At 47.9% G+C, this 14,742-nt stretch overlaps 1 protein-coding gene across 2 annotated transcripts in view; it reads right to left on the minus strand.

Annotated features, from left to right (window-relative positions):
* The window catches only part of Ttll11 (tubulin tyrosine ligase like 11), a 260,661-nt gene that overhangs the window by 47,113 nt on the left and 198,806 nt on the right, over window positions 1-14,742 (minus strand). For both annotated transcript variants that reach the window (XM_050126798.1, XM_050126799.1), the window contains one exon: window positions 3,345-3,587. In XM_050126798.1, the coding sequence (XP_049982755.1) occupies window positions 3,345-3,587 (243 nt within the window). The remainder of the gene's footprint in view (window positions 1-3,344; window positions 3,588-14,742) is intronic.

A 14,742-nucleotide genomic window follows, 5' to 3' on the forward strand; every position in this document is an offset into this window, starting at 1 on the left:
TGGGGAAGAGACAGAAATCTTTAATAAATAAAAAGAAAAAGAAAAAAAAGAAATCGCTACCTATAGCCTCCAGGGTAGCGTTTAAGAAGTCTAATTCATGGGCTGGAGAGATGGCTCAGTGGTTAAGAGCATTGCCTGCTCTTCCAAAGGTCCTGAGTTCAATTCCCAGCAGCCACATGGTGGCTCACAACCATCTGTAAAGAGGTCTGATGCCCTCTTCTGGCCTGCAGACATACACACAGACAGAATATTGTATACAAAATAAATAAATAAATAAATATTTAAAAAAAAAGAAGTCTAATTCATCTGCAGGGCAGAGACCGATGCTACTGCCCCCTTCTTCTTTCTTTCAGTCTAGTACCTAACTATGGTGGCCAGATTTTGAGCGGCCATCCTGTGACCGTAGGCAACCCTGAAGCCATCAGAACACGCTTACTATGGGTGAAGAGAAAAGAGGTAAGGCATGGATAATACTGTAGAGTTGCTCGCCAGTCCTGGAACCCCTGGTGGCTTTTATGTTCTGAGCCACTTGAAGACACTGTCCTATTACTGAGCATCAAATGCAGTCTTGACAAGAGGTGAAAGCTCTCATTTGGCAAGCAGTTCTCTTGATCCAGGCCTTGGGCCAGGCACTGTATGATGCATTATACTCCAGACGCAAAATACCACACCAGGCAGGATGATTGCTCACATGAGGGGACCGGGACTTAGAGACTGATGGAGGATTTGCCAAAGCCAGACAAATGAGCAATATGCTTGATCCCAGAGCCAGGCTATTAGACCCCAAGGCCCATGTCCTTCCTTTCTCTGAAACTAACGCATGCCCTTCTCAAGCCATCCTGCTGGTTTGCTAAAGTGGCAACCGTGGCCACCAAGCCTTGGGCTTACCAAGACCGGAAGGCTGGTGGCAGTCTCTATAAACCGTGTCTGGAGAAGCTGTTGGCAAAACATGGCTTCCAACTCATGGCATCCAATTATTTGCTTTAGTGAAGAGAAGTCTGAGGAGTGTGACTTTGAGATGCAGGGTAAGGGTGTTAAAGCGAGTGACAAGAGGTGACAGCCATGCTGAGGGCTGTCAGAGGGTTTTCTTTCTGAGGTGGCAATGCCACAGAGAACTGCAAATGAGCAATTCCATGCTGTAGCCAGACCACACTTGTTGAAGAGGTCTAGGGTCATCTGTTTGGCATGGCTGTCAGGTTTGTACCAGACCCTGTGTGGCCCTGGCTTGCTTGCTCCTCTCTCTCTTCTCTCCCTCTGTCTCTCCCTCCCTTCTCTTCCTCTCTGTGTGTGAATTTATAGAACTATATGTAAATTTTCATGACATTCTTTAACCATTGTGGAAAGAAACAAACATTTATTAATCATTTGCGATATGCTAGATGTTTCCTATGGTTCTGATTAATTCTACACACACACACACACACACACACACACACGTACACACACACACAGGTCTCCCTATGGCCTATGTGGTTTCATTCTAATCTATAGGCTAAAGACCCCCAGGTTCAGGGGTAGGGTTCACTGTCGCCTGCAAGCTGCCCTGTGTCACCTCCAGAGGGTTCCAAAGGGAGCAGGCAAAAGAGTGAACCACAGACACGGACAGCAAGGGGCGACTTCTCACTTCTTAGGCTGCAGCAAACCTCTTCTTTACGCTTTCTCCTTAAAACTCGTGCAAGTGTATGGCAGACACTATCAGCACGTTATTTTAATATTAGAGCTAGTGTGCTGTATGATTTACCAGACTAATCAACTTTTCCCTCCGGAAACTCACTGTGGAATGATATACCTTTGTGAGCTCAGCCGTAGACAGCTGGTCCTAGCGGGAGAGCGCATGTTAGGAAACACAAGGTCAGACTCCCACCAACAATCCCTACTGGGTGCTGAAGGGCCTAGTTCAGGGTAACTGCTGCAATTAGAACGCTGCCTGAGGAAGCCCTTATTCTGACTTCACCTGTTGCTGTGAAGAGATACTTGAACCAGAAGCAGCTTAGGGGAGGAAAGGGTTTATTTTGCTTACACTTCCAGGTCACCGTCCATCGCTGAAGGACCAGTGAATTTCAGCGTAGATAGTTGAACTGCTTGGCATATTTGGGGAACGCCTGCTTGAGGCAAATGGAGGGCAGGTGGGCTTCGGGGTTGGAGTCAGGATCACCGGTCAGGTCACAGAAACATAAGGAGGTCCTTGAAGAAGCTGAGACCACGCTGCTTGCTCACAGTTCCTGCTCAGCTAGCGTTCTAACACAGCCTAGGAGCACCTGCCTAGAGACGGTGTCCCTACAGTGTGCTGGGCCCTCCTGCTCGGGTTAATCACCACGACAACCCTCCACAGACATGCCTGCAGGTCAACCTGACTTAGACTTTCCTCTCGGAGGACTTGGGTTGTTCCAAGATGACCTCACTAACTAGGACATCCCCTGAGGATTCACGCGTTGGTAGCATGGACTTCGGTATGGTGCTCTGGAAGTGGCAGCATCTTTAGAAGGCAGAGCTGACAGAAGGTTTTTAGGTCGCTGGGCATTGGGCATGTACCCTTGGAAGGTACTAGTTCTTGTGGGCCCCTGAGTCATTACAAGAGGGAGCCTGACTCCGATCTGCTGTGCCATCATCTCTGGACATGATTTTTCTCTTGCACACACCTCCCTGTGGTATCTTCTGTCATTAGACTCTTACCAAAGATGGAACTAACAGGGCTGGCTGACCTGAGAGTTTAAGATGCTAACTTAAACTACTGTGAGCTAAGCAAACCTCTTTTCTTTATAAAGTTATCCAGCTTCAGGTATTGTGTCATAGCAACAATAAAAAAACACTACTACGTTGGTCCACAGTTCCTGGGTGTGTGTAGATGTGTGGCATGGAGCCTGGAGGTGGGTCCTGACTGTCTTCCTCTACTCTACTCCACCTTATATTTTGAGACAGGCTCTTCACCGAATCTGGAGTTGTACTTTTGCTAGAATGGCTTGCAGGAAGCGCTTATCTCGCCCTGCTCCCCATTCCTGGTGAATTACTACTGCATGCTGCTAGGCCTGGTTTATGTGGCACTGGGCTCTGAACACAGGTCCTCATGCTTCCGCATCAAGAGCATTGCCTATTGAATTATCTCCCTCAGCCCCACAACTGCTTACTTTAATAATGAACCTAAGATTTAAATGTCACTGTTAGAACATTTGTTAACTCCCTTGATGAGAGTCTATAATACGCCAGCCATGATGTAACTGCAGCTTCAAACAGGGTACCAGTTCAACACTATGGTCTCTCAAGGGCAGTCAAGAACCACGTGGCATTCAGATGGTTCGATTCTTCCCTCTCCAAGCCTCAAGTGGGAGAAAGCTGGTCTCACTAACCTTATGAAGGTTCGAAAGCCAGTTGGTCCCAACTTCATTGTCCCCTTGATTCCCAGGAATCGGATAAACAAGTTGGCCATTCTGTCTACCAGGCGTAGATAGTTGAACTGCTTGGCATATTTGGGGAACACCTGCTTGAGGCAAATGGAGGGCAGGTGGGCTTCGGGGTTGGAGTCAGGATCACCGGTCAGGTCACAGTCCAGATCTTCCTTCCCAGTGAAAGGCTTTCCAGAATGCTGAGACCTGAAACACACGGGGCACTCGTGACAAACTGCCTTCCTCCAATGGGGAGAGGTGTGTACAGCTTCTATTGCATAGACTAGAAAACTGGCCCCTGAGGAGTGGCCTGCTGAGTCGCACACAGCTACAGCTTACTGAAGCGGGGCTTGATCCCAGGGCAGAGCTAGGAGTGGAAACACGCCTTCCTCCATCCTGCCATGCCAGCTTCACTCTGCTCACGGTTCAAGGAAATACCCCACTGTGAGCAGTCTGGGTTTGAGTTCAAACTCCTACTTATGGGTAGTAAATGAATGATTAGGAAATAGAAAAATCTCACTGAGGGTTGGCAAGAAGCCGCAGGCACATTCAGTGGACAACTTGGGTAGCTACTTCCATTCCCCAGTCCTCGGAACACAGACGATTTCCTGCCTGAACTGTTTGTTAGGAACTCATATAGAAGATGACAAGTTTTGTGACTCCTTAGCCTGTGTGTTTTATTCTGAAATTATTCTGATAATCAAGAAAACAAATAGCCACAGACTTTTACCTGTCCCCATCTAGCTGGAAATGGTCTCAGTTCCTTCTTGCCTACAGCATGACACAGCCCTTCCCCCACCCAAAGTCTGTCCCAGAGCTCCTGAGTCACCACCAGAGATTTGCCAGTTACCCAGGCATGAAAATCAGAATAAAAGCCAACTCTTGCTTGGTCTTCATAGTCAACGCTGTATCACTCTAGCCCCAGATCAGCTCTCACAGGCCAGCCTTGTTCTCCTATTCTGCCGTGCTTGGACCATTGCACCATGTGTCTCAGTCAGGATTTTGTGGCTGTGCAGAGAGCCCATGACACAGCAACTCTTGTACAGGAAAACATCGAATTGGGGCTGGCTTACAGTTTCATCGTGGCAGGAAGCATGGCGGCAGGCAGGCAGCCATGGCGCTGGAGAGGTTGCTGAGAGTCCTACATCTGGATGAAGGCAGTAGGAAGAGCAAGTGACTCTGAAACCTCGAAGTCCACCCCCAGCGACACACTTCCCAACAGTGACATCCGCTGTGGGCTTACGCGGGCCATTTCCATCAAACCGTCACACCATGTTTCTGGGCTTGCCTTCCCATTCTCTATTCTGGCATCCGCGTGGCTTTCATTTTATTATTACAGTTTGGAGACAAAGTCTCACTGTGCAGCCCTGACTGGCCCTAAACTTGCCACGTAGCCCAGGCTGCCTTAGAACTTGTAATTCTCCTGGTGCTTTCTCCCAAATGCTGGGATTATGGGCGTGTGCCACCATACTTAGCCCTGTGGCAACCAACATACCTGACTGGGCTACTCCCTCTCCAATCTTGTCTGAGATGCTGGCCTCTTTACAAGAGCCTCTTCTGGTGTTCCTGCTCTCTTCCTGGATGCCCTCGTTTCTGGGTCCTCGCTGTCTAGGCACAGGTTCGGTTCCAAGTTTTGACTGTTACCCTCTACCTTGCTGTCCGTCAGTCTGGCCCGGAGCCCCTGAGTTCCCAATTCCCTTCCTTACTCAGTGCTTCTCTCTACATCAGTCTCCACCCTTTCCTGGCTCCTGTCCCACCCAGAAACAGGACAACAGAAAACCAGCCACCACCTGTGGTCGCCACTCCTAAGACTAAATCCTGAAGACACTGTGCACAGTCAGTAAGGCCCCAGGAAGTTCAATGCACATCTTGTGGTGCTAACTCAAGGTGGGTCACTTGTGACTCTTCCTCGAATGGCCTGTCAGCATCCCACTTCCAGGTAGTCCCCACACCAGCCGTCATGCTTCTCCCTGGCCCTGCCTGTGTGGCACATTCCTATACTACCCGCCCCAAGATGTCTCTTTGGCCACACCAATGACACTCTTCCACATTCATTCTGTTCCTTGGATATGTCTCTGTCCCCACACACTTCAGCTCACAGGTCAGCCCTCAGGGTTCTGTGTGCCCCAACCCAGCCCACTCATGTCTATAGCACATGGGGTATATTAGATTCCTGGGAGCAGGGAGTGGGAGGCAGTTTTCATCAAATTTGTCGCATTGTATGGAGGTTGGAGTGAAAATGGCCCCATAGGCCCTTAGGCAGTGGCACCATCAGGAGATGTGGCCTTGTTGGAGGTGGTGTGCCACTCCGGGTAGGTGTTAAGGGTTCAAAAGCCAAACCAGGCCCAGTGGCTCTCTCTCCTGCTGCAGCCTGCTGAACGGAACTCTCAGCTCCTTCTCCAGCACCGTGTCTGCCTCTCTGCTGTCATATGACCCCACAACGTGACGATAATGGACTGAACCTCTGAGCTGTAAGCCAGCCCCAATTAAATACTTTCCCATAGAAGATCTGCTGTAGCCATGGTGTCTTCTCACAGTAATATACCCATGACTAAGACACATTGGGAAAGTCTGCTTTTAACAATGGCATAAACCGACCAGGAGTGTCTCAAAGCCGTGATGCTTATTCCATAAGCCCCTGGGAATGGGAAAGAAGCCTGCGAGACAAATGTCGTGCTGGAAAGCTCTGCCCAAGTGGTCCCCTTCTCAGGCCAGCCCAAGGAGCCAACCTCTAGGGAAGACATGTGTAGAAATCCAGAAGACCTAGTCACAGCTTCTTTAAAGTGGACCCTAATTCTGGGCTCAAAGCAAGAACAGGCAGAGGATCAGAACCAGGCATTACAAAGGAAAACCTCTTTCAACGTTTCATGGCATGGAGGGTCTGGGTTGCTGGCAGAGTGGGTATTCCTAGGATGCGAGGCTCCTTCAGCAGAAGCGCCGTTGTCATTATCGTCTGGACTTCAGACAGTAAATAAAGGTCAGGTGCTTATTTTTCACACAAAATGAAGTATTTTCCCCACGACAGTTGTAGAAAGAAAAATGGGGTGGTAGGAAAACTGACACTCTTACCAGAAATTAGCTCCTAAATCACTGAGTAAGTGGTGATGGCTGAGATTGTGAGCACTCAGGAAATTTCATCAAGAGGAAGACAGAGAGGTGCAGTGTGGATGCACAGGGGGTGAAAACAAGAAGACAGGGAGGTGCAGTGTGGATGCACAGGGGGTGGAAACGGGAAGACAGGGAGGTGCAGTGTGGATGCACAGGGGGTGAAAACGGGAAGACAGGGAGGTGCAGTGTGGATGCACAGGGGGTGGAAACGGCTCAGGGACCGCTCAGGTACAAACCCGCTCTCTGTGAACTTCTGTGGAGCAGTCTTTGGCTGCAGCCCCGTTCCAGATACAGAGATTGAGGGTGAGGGTGGCATCTCATCTCTGAATAAACCAGGACTACAAACCAGCTCTCCAGCATTCCCTCTGGTTTACTATGCCCTTATTCTAAAGCACATCATGGCTCACACTGGGAACACAAAATTCTGAATACTATTGTTTATTTTTTAAAAAGACTTTTTAAAAGTATTGATTGCTTTTTACTTATATTATTTATTTATTTTCTTTTATTTTTAAAGAGCAAGGTCTCATGCAGTCCAAGTTGAGGGTGATCTTGAACTTCTAATCCTCCTGACTCCCCCTCCACACTGCTGGGGTTACAGGCATGCACTCCTACATGCAGTTTTATGTGGTGATCAAACACAGGGCTTTCTGCATGGGAGGTAGGCACGCTGCCAACTGAGTCATAGCTTCAGCTGTGAGCTTTTTGTTTCAGATTATAAAAGTTTTTTAAGTTCTTTGTAGACCTTTGGAGAGAAGTATAAAGGAATCAAAATGATTCCTAATCCCAGATTTTGAATATAGACACTAATAATGTTTAGATGCCTGTATTTAGGGTTAGGATGACAGGACATGTGTTTAAACTGTCGCTCACTCCACACATGTTTCTCATGGACATCCACACAGTCAGAATTAAGCCTTAACCATAGGAAGCTAGCATTCCTCCTCAGTTAGAGACTTAATGGCCGACTGACTTGTCATTGGCCTAGCCACTCAGTGTCCAGCTCCTCCTCGCCCAGCACAGATGTTGCAGTGTGTTAGCTAAAAGTGACTTTGGTGTGCAACATACACAGAAGCCACCATTTAAACACGTTTAAAGTGTGCAGCTCAGAGGCATTTAGGTCTTCCATGACAGCACCATCGCTGTCATCTAGTTCTAGAACATTTCACAACGCCATTTCAGAAATTTTAACCCAGGTAGACAGGATCGGATCTATGTGGCTGCAGGCTGTTTAAGATAAAACATGGTCTGAGGGGCAGCCTTAGTTTGGACTGCCAGATGGGGACCTCATCACCTCCATACAGCAAGTTCAGACTAGACAGGTCTTCCCCATGTCATTCCAGGCGATGAGGGTGTCCTCTTCTGGAGACACATCTGTCCAGTGCTGTCCAGCACGCACCTTTCACCACTCCTCCAGGTGGTGTGCACCTCCGATGGCTGCTCTCGCTCCCTCCCTCCCTCCCTCCCTCCCTCCCTCCCTCCCTCCCTCCCTCCCTTTCTCCCAGCCAGCCATTAGTGCCCGGCATGTGCCTCCGATGGCTGCCCTCCCAGATGCCCATGTCCCTTCACAGACCCTGGAGCACAACTGTTTAGGGAAATGGTTTTCCTCACCTGGGAAGTACTAAAGATGCAGTTGATGTATAAGGGGAAATAAAAGGATGAGGAATGGCTTCTTTGCTGGAGATAATTGCAATTATCACACTGAGACCCAAGCCATCACAAATACTGTAAAAATCCCGTTTTTACTTAATAGCATTTTAATGGAAATGTCAGGCTTTTGGAATAAAAGTGACTGGTAAAGAAAACATAAATCAAGTTTACTAGTCCTTTGGGATCGTTTCTGGAAAAAATTGAATTTGGTATATCCTTGATTCATTAAAACAGAGGCAAGAATCCTGGAATGGTTTATCTATTATCATTTTTCAAACAAAGTGGAATTCTTTTTCATGAAAACACAAGTGAGGAAACCACCTGTCTCTATTTTGTTTGGAAACCTCACTGCCAAAAATTGCCACCAATTATTAGGGACCTCCTACATGTCCAAAACTGAGCTAACCAGTTTACTTCGGTCATCCCATTGTTTCCAACCACAGGCTTCTGAAGGAGGTAGAAACCATTGCCCCTTCACAGGGTGGCCAGGTGACACTTGCCCAAGTTCATGCCATCAGCTGAGAAATCAGCATGACCCTAGGGCCACCTCCCCCATGCCCAAGCAGGGCTCACTATACGGTTCTTATGCTTCCTTGATTTCACTCAAATCAGAGACTTTTCTTCTTCTCTATAAGCTATATATAGTCCCAGAGATTAACAGAGGTGGATAGGGCAAGACCAAATCCTAGTTTCACAGGCATTGCTTGGACTCTCTCTAGAAGAACACCTTCCATCGCTTGTTAAATATACCTTCGGTCATTTTCACTCCCAGCTGTTTCCTAAGCACTGGGATGTCCCAGGAGCTTGTCCATGCAGCCCAGAGGCACATGACTGAACGGGGGCAGGGAGAGGCCCATATGAACCACACTGCTAGTGTTATGTCCAGGGGGCCGACGCAGATTTTGGTCTCGATACTGATTTCTAGAGAAGTTTGCTTGGTTTGGAAATGAGGGAGACTATGGGAGGCATGATGGGAACTGGCCACAGTGAGGGAGATCAGCTAGAAACACAGATGACTTATAAAGAAGGACCTTAGGAAACTCCTGGAACAGTCTAGAATTCAAGGGAGTCTGACCTTTTGGATTCTCTGGACCATGTTGGATAAGGAAGCCTTGCCTTAGGGTAAACACATTAAATCTAAGTTGTTTGGGTACACACATACACATGCACACACACACATATATACATACATATATACATATGCTTAATTTTTGTGACTTTGTGATTTTTGAGATATTAAGTTGATGTTGCACCTATAAAATTCATGCTTGAGACTCACATAATAGAGTTATCAGAAAGATGCAAAATAATCTCATGAGATTTTAAGTAGGTTTATGATTTTGTGTTGGGCTGCATCAGTGGCTGTTCTGGACTGCAAGAAGCCCTTGTGTTGGGCTACATGAAGCCCTTAGCACAGGGGTTGGACACCATGGTACAGCAACCATCTTGAAAGTGGGGCCCATGGACTTGCTGCTTTGGTGTCTCCTGAGGACTTGCCAGAAATGAACATTCATGCTGTAGAAACTTTGTATGGGCTGGGCCAATAATCTGGGAGGTCCAGACTCAGGGCAGAGCCTGAGACTCACTATTAGACAACAGTAATCTGGGAGGTTCAGACTCAGGGCGGAGCCTGAGACTCAATATTAGACAACAGCACAGGAGGTATGCCTAAGCCAGGGCCAGTGGATGAGCATGGAGCTAGGCAGCCACTGCAGAGGACTTCCTGGTAGAAATGGCAACCGCTGTTTAAAAATAGGGACAAGGAGGCCTAGAATCGGCAGGTTACTGGCAAAGCTGTGTCCTGACAGGACGCCCTGTGGCCTGGGGGCTCTACAGGACAGAGATGTAGTAGGCCTCTTTCTCTGCTGTTTGGCACAGTCCCTCCATCGCTAGATTTCAAAAGTGCACGTAGCACACCGCTGCTCATGGAGAAATGCTAACCACGCACCATGCAGTGCCTTAAATTAGGACTGCAGCTAATTTAAAGCGTCTCAGGATGAAGTTGCTAAAAATAAATGTAGCTACCAAAAAGCCCAGCTCCCTCACTTGATATATCTCTGCCATGACAGAGCCCCATTTGCTTGATTGGTTACATGATGCAGTTTGAAGAAGAGATACAGACTGTGGCTGAGCAGGGCAGACCGGGCACACGCTCCCAAGAGATGAAGAAAGAACTTACAGAGAAGCCTCTGTTGACATACTCAAGTCCTTTTAAGAGGATGGTCCTACCTGCGCAGCTCTCTCCCCCAAACTCTGGCCACTCTCACCTCATGTGATCTTATTCTCTGAGGCAGGACATACCCTCACTAGCAACAAGCACACTGTTGCCGCCATTGCTGTCAGTAAATACAGTGGCTTTTAATTCTGTGCCTTCGGTAAAATCTCAAAAAGTAGACATTTTATTTTATTTACTTATTCTTCTCTCATACAATATATCGTAACTGCAGCCTCCTCTCCCTCCAGTCCCCTTCTCCTCCCCAGATCCACTGCTTCTGTTTCCCTTCAGAAAGGAGAAGACCTCCCAGGGACATCAACCAAACATGGTGTAACAAGATGCAGTAAGACCAGGCACATCCTCTCATATCAAGGCTGATGAGGTGATCCAGGAGGAGGAAACAGGTCCCACAAGCAGGCAAGAGAATCAGAGACACCCTGAATTGCGTTGTTTGGAGTCCAACAAAACCCCAAGCTAAAGAGCACAGCATGTATGCAGAAGGCTTGGTATAGACCTTGACAAAGTGGATGCTATATTCCTACTTTACAGGAAGGGGAACCAGGACATAGGAAGACAAACCAATGCACAGTAGAGCCGGGATAGAAAAATGTGCATATATATCTATATATTTGTATATACATGTGTACATGCATGTAAATCTAGATTCCACACATGAGAGAAAACACGATATTTTAGATATGAGGGAAATGTGCTCAGACAAGTCAACCACCTTGCAAAAGTCACTCCGCTATTAAATTTGAACGCACAGCTGTTTAGGTTCAAAACTGGACTCTTTCCCTTCATTTTCTCAGCTCGATTCATTTTCTTCTCCTTATGGAGAGAATCTTTTACTTTATTTTGCAAAGAAAGCTTAACAGGGAGAATGGATGAGGGTGGACACAGCCAGTGCCAGCACGAAATGGGGAAGCTGCCTAAGGTCTAAATCCAACCTTCTATGAGGCACCAACACGAACCAATGAAGCAGCTTCTGGGAGGTCAATCGCTCATCTGAATATGCTTGCCCGATTTTGCTTGCCAGACAGATCAGTTTGTTACTTGGCCACCATGGGCTCTTGTAACTCATGACACAGAGTGTTTGTGGAGTGCAAAGCAGCAAGGAAGCCGAAGGCAACAGCAGCCCATCTCTCTTCCTGCTGGGGGATGCTTCACGAGCCATGACCTGGGCTGGTGCTTGACTGTTTTCTTGCTTGGCCAGACAATGAATCGGCAGCAGGACAAATTTGAGGACCCAGTCTCGTGGCTGCTTCCCCAGACCTGAAGGCGAGTCTTTTGGGAGCTGGAGAGCCCTTTAGGGGTCACCGGGCCCAGCTCTCTCGTTTTCGTTTTCCAGACGAAGGACCTGACAGCTCATTTTCCACAGGCCTCCCAGTAAGCGTGGCAGGGCGCTCCCCGTGTCAAGTGTCTTTCTGCTGTCCCCTGGCTATGTTGCAGCACAGTCCGTAGGTGGCATGTTCTGTGCACACTGCTCGGGAAGCCATGCCACTGCGGCACCTCTCTGCTGGGACGTGGGCCTGGTGAGTTGCATGTTTGGGGGTCAGGAGATCGGTAAATCAAGGAATAGTTGGATCATCTCTCTGCTGCTTGAAGCCACATGGCCTTCGGCAAGTCACATAATCTCAAAGTTTTATATAAGACAGAGTAATAACGGTTCCCAGGCCCACAGACCTGATAGAAGTAACAGTAAGCAGAGAGTGGAACATGAGCTTACAAAGACCCTTGGTCCTGTCGGCCACTTCTGTCACAATAACCTGGTTCTTCTTCATCTCAAAAGGTCACCAGCTGACTCGAGCCCTGCCTCATGTAACTAACACAGGGTTGTCTTCATTGCTCAGGCTGCCTAGACCAATAAGACTTTTCTTGTTCTAGCTTAGACTGGGCTCCATGGTGCCCATGAGAACTCACTAACCACACCTTCCCTGATGTTTCAGTCTTGGCTCAGGGTTTCTGCTATCATGACGTCCTGTGCTGATGGAGGTGTTGCTCCCCCACCCCGCCTCCCACCCCTCCCCCCGTCTACCAGGAACTGTAAACACAGGAGTTAGAGGGCACCAGCAATGATTTGCCTCATTTTCTTTCTGAAATAACTTAGCGAAGTAGAGGCCAAGTCTTTGCTTGAGGGGAGACTTCTTGTGAGAGGCCAAGGCCGGGTCCCATCCTCATGATCCCCTGCTCAGAGTTTTTATGTGAGCAAAGGGGAAGAAAAACATTACATTGAGCTGGAATGCCTAATGGCTGGAATTACACATGGATTCTGAGCACTTTGGCCAGGGGAAAAGGTGACTCTCGTCTGGGCTTCACTTTTCTCCGGAACCCAGAGAATGTTCTTCAAAGTCTGAGGTTGCCCTGAACGGTGTCCTGGCCTGAGGCATGCTAGGCCAGATCCCCAAGGGGAACGCTGGTGCCTCATGTTATCTCCTGACCGCCAGCCTTCTCTTCCCTGCCTACCTTCCCTCCCTTGGCAAGTGTTTTCACTCATCACTCAACTGTTCCATCTTTTCTCTATCTCTATAATTTTCTAGGAAGAAAGTCACCCTTCCTTTGTCCATCATCTTCCTGACTGGACATCATCATACTCTATGGTGTCGCTTGTTTTGTTTTTTTGAGACAGGTTTTCTCTGTGTGACCCTGGCTGTCCTGGACCTCGCTCTGTAGACCATGCTGACCTCAACCTCACAGATCCACCTGCCTCTTCCTCCCGAGTGCTGGGATTAAAGGTGTGCGCCACTATGCCTGATCATTATCATATTCTTGATCACTACCAAATTGTCAACTTCATTATCATCCTAACCAACATCTTTATCATCATCATCATTCCCTGCACCGGTATCAACATAGTCAACACCATCACCATCTCCACCATCACCTTCATAGTCATCCCCATCATCACGGTCATGGTCCTTTTCATCATCGTCACTATCATTTCTGCCATCACCACCCTCTTCAGGATCACCACCATGACCATCTCCATTACTACCATTGTCATTATCATTGCTGTCATCATTATTATCATGAAATTCACTGAGAACTTATTCTCTCATCTTCAGGATGCAAAGAACAAAATACACTTGATTTTCTTTCTTCACAGAACTTATCAAGCTTAAATAACTATTTTTTTAACTGTCCATGGAATATCTGTTTCTTTCTGAAAAATTCCAGAAGGGCAGGCTCTGTAGTTGCTTAACCTATGACTAAACTTGTCACCCCCGCAAAGCCTCATTGTGCACATATCTTGCAGTGAGGATTTTCTCATATTTGAAAGAGTTTTCCCAGCACTCTAGACACAATGACTAACCTGAGTTTACAGCTGGTGACCTCGAGGCTTAGGGAGGGCAAACTAGTGGCCTCAGTGATGAGGGTGTGATTGGAACTCTATGCCAAACCCCATGTTCCTAATCCCTACCCATCTCTACTGTGGGTTGTCAGAGCAAACCTTTCTTCTCCCTTTTCTCTCTCATTCACGGCAAGATCCCGTATGCATTCTGGGAAATGAACATTTCCTGGTGGATTCGGCAAGAGACTATGTGACAATTGTAATCAGCGGTTGTATTAGCCGGCCCCACCACCTCCAGAATTAGCAGGAAAGGCTAACTTGAGCTTTCATTATGCAGCTCTGCTAATGAAGGGATCCTCTTAATTACACACTCGGTGCAAGGCTGCAACACAAAACAGTTTAGTATTTAAACACAGCTCTGTGTCAAAGTACGGGCTGCCTGAATGCGGGGGGAAATGGGGACAGCCATGTGTGTAGATGGCATCTTTGCTAAAGCTGCTTTCTTCTTGGCATCCAGTGTCACCCAAACCCATCCATTGTCTGCAGAGGTCCTACATCTCTCTTGACTGCTGTGTATCCCAGGAGTCCTCATTCAGTGCTTTCACAGGACTCTACCAGGCTAGAGAGTGGCTCAGCAGACTTCCAGTCAACTCTGTTACTGGCTGATTTTCTGGGCGCATTCTCTTAACCTCATGGTGCCAGCACACCTACCCAAACCCTGAAGGACTGGTGTTGAACCCCAAACCACCTTTTCTCAGTGGACATGGGGCTCACAACATTTGTATCCCACTTTCTTTGTGAGCCACTCAGTAGGAGCTCTGAGTTAATGTGAGGGGCCCTTCAGGGACAAACCGTTTTCAGGCAAGGACATCCTGTTCCTGTGTGTGCATCTGGTCCCTCTCCAGTAGACCAGCAATTCTCCTATGTGCTGAGTGTCAGTCTGTGGCTTCCAGAGCCAGACCTCATGCGCAGGAATGGATGAAGGCACCTGGGTTCGGGAAGCTGAAGACCCTTCATCTCCAGTCAGGTTCTGATTCTTTTTGTCCTTCACAGCTCCCCTTAGAGACCGGGCACAGCCTCTTTCCTCCCTCCCATTC

This window comes from Alexandromys fortis, unplaced genomic scaffold (assembly GCF_014885135.2).
Source record: "Alexandromys fortis isolate MF-2015 unplaced genomic scaffold, M_Fortis_MF-2015_v1.1 scaffold_268, whole genome shotgun sequence".
NCBI classification, from domain to species: domain Eukaryota; kingdom Metazoa; phylum Chordata; class Mammalia; order Rodentia; family Cricetidae; genus Alexandromys; species Alexandromys fortis.